Source organism: Pleurodeles waltl, chromosome 8 (assembly GCF_031143425.1).
Source record: "Pleurodeles waltl isolate 20211129_DDA chromosome 8, aPleWal1.hap1.20221129, whole genome shotgun sequence".
Lineage (NCBI taxonomy): Eukaryota > Metazoa > Chordata > Amphibia > Caudata > Salamandridae > Pleurodeles > Pleurodeles waltl.
The window spans coordinates 709,782,619-709,794,319 of record NC_090447.1 but is presented as its reverse complement, the minus strand read 5'-3'; the positions used below and the strand labels follow the sequence as shown (position 1 = coordinate 709,794,319).

Sequence of the window (11,701 nt, the reverse complement as noted above, 5' to 3'; positions counted from 1 at the left end):
ACAGTTAATAAATAATGACCAACAACTACTGACATGGTTACTTGAAAAAATAAAGGCATAAAATAGAAGGTTACAACTTAAAAAAAGAAAAGTGGGAATTGGTGTAACAGTGGAATTTTGTCCGTTTCTATTATACTTTAATATTGTTTTAGCGGTCACAAATTTTAGAATCGGAAACTGGAACTTTCAGTGCTTGAGGCTGTTTTGGTGCTGTGGTAGCCATTAAAACAGGAGGAAAAACAGGCAGCTGGAGGCTTCAGTTTTGGATGCTGGCTTTGGTGTCTTGGCATTCCTGCTTTGTCTTCACTGCTTTTTCTGGAGGTTGTCTACTGCATTTGTTATGTGAAGCAGTAAAGATGATTATTACTCTGGGAGGGTGACCTAACAGCCAAATATTAACAATTGCAATAAAGCATGGCTGTTGGTTAATTCTCTCTTTACTCATCTCTCTATCGCTCTTCAACTGGGTGTTCTAGCTTCTAGCATGACTGCATTGCCACGAACAGCTCCATCTGAGAAATTAACTCACATTATCATATGTAGGGAGTTCAATTAATGAATAACAGAAATCTGGCGAATGATGTGGCATTTACTTTTTTGTGCCCCAATCGTTACCAATCTAACTGTGGGGTGGTAGTACACAAAGTAATCTGGTTGGCCTGAAGATATCATCTCATGCGTTTCGTAATTGAGAAGTCAACTGACAACCAAGTTAGCAGAAAGCCTGTGTATTTTCCTTTAGATACTGAGAAATATTAAGGTCCATGAGTAGAACTTCTAATTTCACGCCTACGAAATTTTAAAGAAAAATGATACATATCCACCAGATGTACAAAGACCACAATTCTCATATAAAAGGTTAAAGTACGTGTTCACCAATATTGAGCTAATTTCAGCTCCATTGAAATGAGTTATTGCAGTTTAATTGGGATAGCACAATCTGCAGGCGAGATATAACAGCATACCTACTGGGACTCGAAACGCAAAGCTTGCTCATCTCCCATTCGTTTTCCTTTCCCTCCAAGGCCACTTCAGATGTTTATTTGCTGCACTACTGTAGTTCAAGAAGAATATTTCCACCTCTTGCCGCAGACTGTAAATCTCAATGCTAGGTGACATTAAGCCTAAAATATGTCTTTTTACTACCAATTACAATATGAATATGGCTGTGCTTATTCGCTCACTAAATTCTTCATCCACTCTGTATGTGTGGGACTTAAAAAAGTAGTTAATCAGGAGTAAGACCACAGCTCTCCATTCAGAGAGGGCTGCAAGCTGCGCATCTGGCAAAAACTGACTGTATGCCGGTCAGTTTTCGAGGGTACAATAAGCTCCCTGTTGCGACTTCCTCACTCTTGTTGCTTGTTCTTCTTAGGCACTCTTGCCTGGATAATTTGCACTAGGTTTAACCTAGTGGAGATCGTATGTGCAAAAGTATCCAGTGTGTGCGCAGTTTGCAACCCATCCTATGGATAAATGGCAACAAGCAATGGCATACCCTCCATGACTTGCTTGAAGGTGCTGATGCAAGCAAAATACATTTGCGCATGCCTGAGCTTCCATGCGTTACCACATTTAAGCCAGACCTACCAACTTTGTCAATGCATTTTTTTTTTTTAATCATATCCACAGCAGTACTTTGCTTACAGGAAAGGCAATGGTTTATATGGACTTCACAAGAGGATTATGAAGAACACAAACAGAATTTATTTAAGAACTTGAATGCACAGCTAGTTATTTTAGTATGTAAGGAATTATCCTCCCAGCGCTATTTATACTACAATTGTAATTGTTTAGAGTAACTGGGCTGACTTGTTTATTTCACATACTGTTTTACAGAGGACTCGTGGAACTAAACAAAAGAAAATTCATCTGTTCCCTTAGACAAAAAATGTCAAACGTGCAGCCTTCAGTATAAAAGGCACAATAACTAAAACAAACAGAACCTAAAATTGTGGTATAGAAGTCTATGCTTATGCAGTCTTCCTAAATTCCTTGATAGAGAAGATCATATTTTGGAACATTCCTGAGATCAATAGGACTTTGCACAATCAGTTTCCCACGCATCGCTCCACGGTAAATGACCTCAATGAGATCTATAAAATCTTGTTTGGTTTTGAAACTCCCCACAAACTTTGTGTGATCTGGAGACCTGCAAATATAGGAAAAAATGGATATTAATTAGAATATAGATTTGATTTTCAGACATAGACAGCACGTTAAGATGGTTTTCTCTTGGCACGTTGGCAAATAAAAACATCTAACACACTGGAAGAGTGACATCAACATAGTCTATAGCATTCCTACTTTAAGGCTCGGGCAGGAAATCGCCTTACAAACTAGAAAACATCTTTGAAAGCTGAAACATCCTAGATCTTCAACTTCTAACTAGTTTGATTTTTGTTTTATGTATTTGTTCATGAAACGTGTGGGCTTATGAGAAAACAAATATCTTAACTTTGGAGTTGGATAATGGGAGTATGTGATGGAACAAACAGAAAGAGAGATTTAAATACTGGCCAACAACTTTTAAATGTTACTTTGAATGATTTATTATAGCAGAAACAAGATCTTGTAAATATTCAGCTATTTGCTATTAACACAGCAAAGACAATTATGTTCAATCAAATGGATCAAGACCTTCTGCTTGTCTTCCTTCACATACGTGAGTGTTTTTCCCCTTGCTATGACTGGGAATAGGACTCAATATTTACACTAAATTCTAATGGGGTAATTTCATCTGCAACAGAGGAGAAATACAGACACAAAATCTTTTGATGTAACAAAAATATCAATAACGGAATTAAAGAAGACATGTTTCTATTTTAACTTCAACTTCACCTATTTGCCATCTCATCTGAAACTCACCAACATCTTTACCCCCATCCTGTCCCGTCCCTTACTTTCTTAGCCTCATCCGTTCTTGCACTAATTACTTGCACTTTTCCTTTTTTCTCCGATCTTGTCCATATCCTCTCCTGCAAGCTTTGTTTCAACCCCCACAAACTTTTGATGATCACGCTCTCTCTGCTTTCCCTTTTCTCCCCTCTTTCTTCTCAGCTTCCCCACCTAATCCAGGTACTTATCCCCCTTCTCCTACCACTGGAAAGGCTCTAGCCAGTTCCATCATGACTCTTTGCTACGGACACCCAAATGTTATCTGCTCCTGTCCATATATTCAACCTGTTTGCCCTACTTCTTTCTCTCCAGATGGTCACTGGCTTGCCAATAAGGGCGAAAGTGTACCTGTATAGACATGTTTTTATTGTTCTTTGTGAAGAGATCCCTCATCTTCATGGTTGTTTTTTTGTACAGCAAACAGACATCCGATAATGGCAGAGCTGCTCGATATAAAATGTAAACTAAATAAATATGTGAAATTCTTGGAAGGTCTCAGCGTTCTAAAGTAGGTATTTTAGTGGCATGCTGTGGCATATACTGGAAAATCAAACTTAGTAATATCCTAAACATGCTACAGTACTCCTGCAAATAAGAGTGACTGTGAAGACCTATCAACATGGATCTCAATGTTCTAATGAGGCATGCCAATCGAACTTTGACCACCAATGGGTTAATAGCAATAGGCAGCCAATGTAACTCCCCTAATGTGCAGGGGATATATGATCTCGGCAGGCTATCTGCTGGCACCACACATTGGCAGCACAGTCCTGAATTTTCTAGAACCATCCAGGTAGGATTTTGGAACAGCTGTGGACATATGCAGCATCCAGGAGCACTTATCTATAAAAGGTTTTTCCGGAAAAGCCCACTGTGGAAACAAAAATATAATTTTCATAACCTATTTGTAGGGAATATTGGCCAAACAGTGTTTATGTTGCTGAAATAAAAGCTTGTTCTAACAAACCACTAATGTAAAGCAATTGACAACAAAAGACCTTCTACAAATCTTTTTTTAAGTAAATTAAAGTAAGCCAGGTTATTGTACCTAAATAGGCTAAAACCTTTAACCACTTCACTGCTAAGCCTTCCCCCTTTGCCCCCTTCTCTCCAGTGCTGACCTCTTTTTTGGTTTTCTGGGGTAGTTCATGCTTAGGCCTCCATAACTTTTTATTTGCGTCACATTTGTGTCTTTTTTTCAACATCCTGTAAATTCTAAAAGTGTCAAGTGTTTGTGGATTGCCCTGAATGGGACTGAGAAAATAGGCAAAATATAGCATAATTTTGAGTTTTTAGAGAAAAATAGGGGAAATGTGCTTCCGATAGAAGTGTCTGCTTTTTCCCTAAAAATGAGATCCACAAACAGTTTGCTGTACAGTCACCATCTTCCCAGCTTTAAGGAACATTTAGAGCTGAATTTAAAAAAACAAAAACAAAAAAACACATTTTGTACCAGGAGAAGGAGGAGAAATTATTTGGGGTGCGGTCATAGCCATGCCCATGTCCATGTCAGGCAGTGCCCAGCCCTCTTTTTCTTATTAAAAAAATAATAATAATAATTCTTCCCCGGGGTCGACTGTGCCCATTTTTTTTGGTGGGGGGGTGCGGGGGGGGGCACTGCCAGACTGATTCTTGGCAGCCGTAACCCCTGGATAAATAAAAAAAGAATAGTCCTTGGTGCCTAGTAGGCTTTCTGCCTACCGGGGGAGGGGGGGGGCAGATTGGGGGATAGTGCTCCCCTCTGCCTTCTGGGGAGGCAGAAAGACTGTGCCCATTTATTTTTGGGTGGGGAAGCACTGCAATGCCCATTCTGGGCAGCCCCACCCCTACATGAATAGGAAAAAAATAAAAATACACCCTGGTGCCTTGTGGGCTTTCTGCCCCTCCCCATGTTAAAATGCCCCCACCCCTAGATGTATAAAAGAAAACAATACCTGGTGCCTAGTGGGCTTTCTGAACCCATGAAGGGGCAGATCGGGGGCTACTTCCCGCATCTGGCCCAAGGGGGAGGGGGTGGGCATGGGGAGGCAGAAAGACTGAATATGGCCAAAAAAACACCAGAGGAGAAAAAGCTCTTGCCTAAGGGGCTGCTTCCCCCTCCCTGGTGTAGAGTTGGTGGATTCCTGCTTAGGGATCGCCCTCCTGCAGCGATCCCCAAGCAGAGATCCACTATAGAAAGGTGCCATTGGAAAGGGGAGATTTCCCTTTATCAATGATACCTCTCCCATCTACCTCGGTGTGCTGAGATAGCCCCCTGAGCACTAAGGCAGTGAAAGTTAAATGAGCTGATCGGCTCATTTCACTTTTGTTTTCACTGAAATTATGGTGCGCTGATCATCATTTCAGTGAAAACTAAAAACAGCTTCAGGAGCTGGGAAAGCCCTTTCCCAGCTCCCAATGTTTTTTTGGGAAACAGGAAATCTCTTTGGTGGTCGTGTGCACAGGACGTAACAGTTCTGTTCTCAGCACATGACCACCATGTCTGAGGACGTAACCGTTATGTCCTCGGCACCGAGCAGGTTAAAGATGGAAACCTTACCTTACATCTTAAAGTAGCAGTTCTTAATTTTTTTTTACTTCTGTGAACCCCCACTGAATCACTACTTTACAGAGTCATTACTGGAAGCTGGGCCTAAGCAATACACACAAACACACCAAACAAATGCTCAAATATTGAAATATTTTGTTTAATTCACAAAATTATATATATATATATATATATATATATATATATATACACACACACACACACACACACACACACACACACACACACTTTATTCATTGCACTTTATTTGCTGTTCTATTTAATTTTGTAAAACAGCTGCAGACTCTATGATGAGACTTCTGGGACCGCAGGTGGTCCTTTGACCACAGTTTAAGAACCACTGTCCTAAAGGAAACACATACCACCAGTATTCCATCACACAGTTAGTGGCTATTGCCTCAGTTCTTTTTAACTTGGTATGAACAGGATATGGAAGCACCATATTCAGCATTTTCTAGCTTTATTGTTTTTTTAAATTAAAAATCAAATATTTCCAAAACTTTGGATTTCGAATACATACAACACTTTCGGGTTGCTTTATTTCCAAAACTCTCTTCACTCTTTGCCAAGTGCCCCATCTAAAACAGAAAAACATTGCGATCGTCTCTGCATTGTCCATCTTCCTGGCTCACATCTTCAAGGGAAAAGTGAATATTGCCAAAAGATTTCAAGACACACTATGAAGAACAGAGAAACAATTAGACTGAATGTCAAGCATGATCTCCCAACAGCAGCAGGGCCAAGGAGAAGAGGCTCCTCCTAATTTTGGTTGCACACTTCTGTCTCTGAGGACTTCAAAGGAGTCGGGAGGCTCAAACTAGAGATTAAAACACCATGAATACCAGTTGCATGTTAAAAAAGTAACCAGTTGCCACTGGGCACTAGCTGTGCCATGCCACATCATGGCAGGACACTAATCAATAAAGGTCAAGGTGAATTCATCTTTATTCGATTTAAGAAATACAAACCATAAAAGCTACAATAAAAACGGTCAGAAACAATTCATGCACATCCTACTGGAGTCCTTGCTCTAACTGCTCCCGGAGAACAAAGGCGAAACGAATTACAAACCTTAGCACCTGCTAAAAATTGTAGATACAAAAGTACAGGGGTAACCAGTTTAAAATTCAGTTTATTACATGAAGGACAAATAAAACAATCCTTAAAGTGCAGTACAAAGGACAAACCATAATAAAATGTATTGTGTCTTGTTGAGAAACTGTCACATGAGCAGGGGGCAATATCAACGTTTTTTTACCATTGGGTATTACTAACACATGAAAGAAGAGATTAATGCTAAACCTTGTCAATAGGTATCTACATTACATAACAAAGATATGACTCAATTGTCAAAGTAGGTCTAACCATAATAAATTGTCTGACCAAAAATCAAAAGCACACCATGAATACCACAGATCTAGGTCTATGCTGATCAGGATCCAGAACACTGAACTCGGGTATAACTGCTACCAGTCAATCAACAAGAGCTATTTAGCTTGCCACTGAGGGGGCACTCAACTCTGAAGAGACCAATACCTTCAAAGTTGAAACACAGCTTCAAGCAGACAGACACAACACTGACATTGAAGAATTCAATGCTGAGCACAACACTGCACCTACCAGCATGAGGGTTAAACAAAACTCATAGCCAGGCATTTTCCAGTGATTTTTGAGTGAGGGTATTAGAATATATATGCATAGTATAAAGGTCAGTCGAACTCTATAGCACTTTGATTCTTCTACGTTGAATTCTCCTTCTCATAATTCTACTCTGCTGAATTCCCCATTTCATCCTACGGTACTTTCAATATATCACCTCCAAGGGTGTCTGATCGCTCACTGCCACCAGAATGGGCTCTAGGGAGATTAACTCCAATAAGAACAATTCTACTAAGAAGACCTGTCACTCTTAAAAGGGTTTGCAGATCTCACAAACACCATTATCTTTGGTGGCCATCGCAAGGTCAAGACATTGCTGTACGAGCTCATAGACTATTCGAGGGTCCGCCCTCACAAGCTGCTCATATTCCACAAAGAGCTCAGAATTCTATCTCAAGTACTTCAACTTCACCTACTTCTTTATCTTCAATCTGGAGTTTGTGTATCAGGAGATATTCGCAACCTAACTGAACCCCCTCTTACAAGTATTGCTTTAGTAGATCATAGATTTATAAATGTAATCCTGAAAACACAAAGGTTACAGGGACGTTATGGTTAGGTTGACGTTTTACCCAAACAAAACGATAGAAGTTCACCAGTTATAGTTATACTTATGTTAAGAAACTATAACTTGTGGCCTAAAGTTACTTAAAGGCACGAGTTATAGTTTCTTCAGGCATGTATAACTAGAATTGCTGAGGTTTTGTATGGGTAAAATATCAATCTAACTATAACGTCCCTTCAACCTTTGTTTTTCTTTTTTTCAGTGAATTTGTAAGTTTTATTTTTTCAACGGAAAGTAATATATAATCACCATACATTAATACAACCACTCCTGCACACGGTCTTCGGCGTGTGGTTGGTGTGTAAGTGGGTGTATTTTTTTCCATTGTGCTTCAGATTTCATCATTAGGTTAGATTGGGGGCCTCGCTGAGCGCCGTGATGGGTCCGTGAAACCATGGATCGGGCAAAAAAAAAAAAAAAAATGTTGGTAATTTCTTGCCCATGAGGAGTCCCTAAAGGACTTCTCCATTTGTCCTATGGGGTCAGGGTACCTCTATTCTGACCCCTTATGTCAGTTTTTCATTGTCCCCCCAGCCCCATGCGGGAAAGAAAATGGCATCAATGTTATAGCCAAAAAGAAAAATGCTTTTTCTATGGAAACTAGGTCCTAACTATACTTACTTGGTTGCTATTGCCAGTAGGATGGATCTACCTACCTACCTACCCACCTACTCTCTCATACACACACATACACTATATATATATATATATATGAAAAATGTCACTTACCCATTGTACATTCTGTGCATTATCCTGCCATCTAGTGTTGTGCTCGGAGTGTTACAAGTTGTTTTTCTTCGAAGAAGTCTTTTCGAGTTACAAGACGAGGGACTCCTCCCTTTCGGCTCCATTGCGCATGGGCGTCGACTCCATCTTAGATTGTTTTCCCCGCAGAGGGTGAGGTAGGAGTTGTGTATATAGTAAAGGTACCCATGCAATGGAGTAAGTATGTATGTATGTACATAATGTATATAAAAAATAGTCTAAATAGTCTATATTTACAAATTTACAAATGTAAAGTTTCATCAACTTATAACGGCTACAGGCTCCCAGGGAGGCTGGAGGGCGCATGTGAATCTGCAGCGTCCCATGCCACAAACAGATGTACACTGGGTAAGTGACATTTTCCGTTCGATGGCATGTGTAGCTGCAGATACACATGCTGTGCATAGATTAGTAAGCAGTTATCTCCCCAAAAGCGGTGGCTTAGCCTGTAGGAGTCGAAATTTGTCTGAAATAATGTTCGTAATACAGCATGTCCTACTGTGGCTTGTTGTGTTGTGAACACATCTACACAGTAATGTTTTGTGAATGTATGGGGCGTAGACCTTGTGGCAGCCTTACAGATTTCAGTCATAGGTATATTCCCTAGAAAGGCCATTGTGGCGCCTTTCTTCCTAGTGGAGTGCGCCTTTGGCGTAATAGGTAGGTCTCTTTTTGCTTTAATTTAGCAGGTCTGAATACATTTCACTATCCATCTGGCAATGCCTTGTTTAGATATTGGATTTCCTGCATGAGGTTTTTGGAAGGCTACAAACAATTGTTTGGTTTTGCGAAACTGTTTTGTTCTATCAATGTAATTCATTAGTGCTCTTTTAATGTCTAATGTATGTATGGCTCTTTCAGCTACTGAGTCTGGTTGCGGAAAAAAACTGGCAGTTCCACGGTTTGGTTTAGGTGGAATGGTGATATAACTTTTGGTAAGAATTTGGGATTTGTACGGAGAACCACTTTATGTTTATGTATTTGTATAAAGGGTTCTTGTATAGGAAATGCTTGTATTTCACTTACTCCACTAAGAGATGTGATAGCTATTAGGAAGGCTACTTTCCAGGTTAAGTATTGCATCTCACAAGAGTGCATGGGTTCAAATGGTGGACCCATGAGTCGTGTTAATACAATATTGAGGTTCCACAAGGGAACTGGTGGTGTTCTTGGGGGTATGATTCTTTTTAAACCCTCCATAAATGCTTTGATGACTGGGATTCTAAAGAGTGATGTTGAATGTGTAATCTGCAGGTAGGCAGATATTGCTGGAGCTGTATTTTAATAGAAGAAAATGCTAGTTTAGATTTTTGTAAGTGTAATAAGTAGCCTACAATGTTTTTGGCGGAAGCATGTAGTGGTTGAATTTGATTATTATGCCAGTAATAAACAAATCTTTTCCATTTGTTTGCGTAACAATGTCTTGTAGTAGGTTTTCTAGCTTGTTTAATGACCTCCATACATTCTTGTGTAAGGTCTAAATGTCCAAATTCTAAGATTTCAGGAGCCAGATTGCTAGATTGAACAATGTTGGATTTGGGTGTCTGATCTGTTGTTTGTGTTGAGTTAACAGATCCAGTCTGTTTGGTAGTTTGATATGAGGTACTACTGACAGATCCAATAGGCTGACGGGCCCAGGTTGGTGCTATTAGTATTAGTTTGAGTTTGTTTTGACTCAATTTGTTTATTAGATAAGGAAGGAGTGGGAGAGGGGGAAAAGCGTAAGCAAATATCCCTGACAAACTCATCCATAACGCATTGCCCTTGGACTGAGGGTGTCGATACCTGGACGCGAAGTTTTGGCATTTTGTTTTGTTGCGAATAGGTCTATTTCTGGTGTTCCCCAGCGTAGAAATTAAGTTTGTAGTATCTGGGGGTGAATTTCCCATTCGTGTGTTTGTTGGTGATCTCGACTGAGATTGTCGGCCAACTGGTTTTGAATCCCTGGGATGTACTGTGCTATTAGGTGAATGTGATTGTGAATTGCCCAATGCCAAATCTTTTGTGCTAAGAGACACAGTTGTGAGGAGTGTGTCCTTCCTTGTTTGTTTAGGTAGTACATTGTTGTCATGTTGTCTGTTTTGACAAGAATGTGTTTGTGGGCTATTAGCAGTTGAAATGCTTTCAATGCTAGAAACACTGCTAGCAGTTCTAAATGATTTATATGCAGTTGCCTTTGTTGAACGTCCCATTGTCCCTGTATACTGTGCTGTTTGAGGTGTGCTCCCCACCCCATCATGGAAGCATCTGTTGTGATCACGTATTGAGGCACTGGGTCTTGGAATGGCCGCCCTTGGTTTAAATGCATAGGATTCCACCATTGAAGCGAGAAGTGTGTTTGGTGGTCTATCAACACTAGATCTTGAAGTTGACTCTGTGCTTGTGTCCATTGTGTAGCTAGGCACTGTTGTAAGGGCCGCATGTGTAGTCTTGCGTTTGGGACAATGGCTATGCATGAAGACATCATGCCTAGGAGTTTCATTACAAACCTCACTTGATAATGTTGGTTTGGGTATATGTTTAATATGACATTTTGGAAGGCTTGTACCCTTTGTAGACTTGGAGTGGCAATCCCCTTTTGTGTGTTCATTGTTGCTCCTAAGTATTGTTGTATTTGACACGGTTGTAGATGTGATTTTTGGTAGTTTAGAGAGAACCCTAGTTTGTGTAGGGTTTCTATGATGTATTTTGTGTGTAGAAGACACTGTTGCTGAGTGCTGGTTTTTATTAACCAATCATCTAAGTAAGGGAATACTTGCATGTGCTGTCTCCTGATGTGAGCGGCTACTACTGCAAGGCATTTTGTGAATACTCTTGGGGCTGTTGGTATGCCAAATGGTAATACTTTGAATTGGTAATGCATGCCTTGGATTACAAACCTTAAGTATTTCCTGTGTGAAGGATGTATGGGTATGTGGAAATAAGCATCCTTTAGATCTAATGTTGACATTTAGTCCTGTTGTTTGAGCAAGGGAATCACGTCTTAAAGTGTCACCATGTGAAAGTGATATGATTTGATGTAAAGATTCAGTGTTCTGAGATCTAATATGGGTCTCAGTAGTTTGTCTTTCTTTGGAATTAGGAAATACAGGGAGTATACACCTGTTCCTTTTTGATGGTTGGGTACTAGTTCTATTGCTTCTTTTTGTAACAATACTTGGACTTCTAGTTGTAACAGGTCTAAGTGTTGTTTGGACATATTGTGTGCTCTTGGAGGCACATCTGGTGTATGAATTCTATGCAATTACCATGTTGGATAATGGCTA

At 40.0% G+C, this 11,701-nt stretch overlaps 1 protein-coding gene across 9 annotated transcripts in view; it reads right to left on the bottom strand.

Annotated features, from left to right (window-relative positions):
- Positions 1-1,594: 1,594 nt before the first annotated feature.
- Positions 1,595-11,701, bottom strand: part of TXNL4B (thioredoxin like 4B) — a 94,894-nt gene continuing 84,787 nt past the window's right edge. For all 9 annotated transcript variants that reach the window (XM_069204852.1, XM_069204854.1, XM_069204857.1 and 6 more), the window contains exon 4: positions 1,595-2,152. In XM_069204852.1, the coding sequence (XP_069060953.1) occupies positions 1,987-2,152 (166 nt within the window). In that variant the 3' untranslated portion in view covers positions 1,595-1,986. The remainder of the gene's footprint in view (positions 2,153-11,701) is intronic.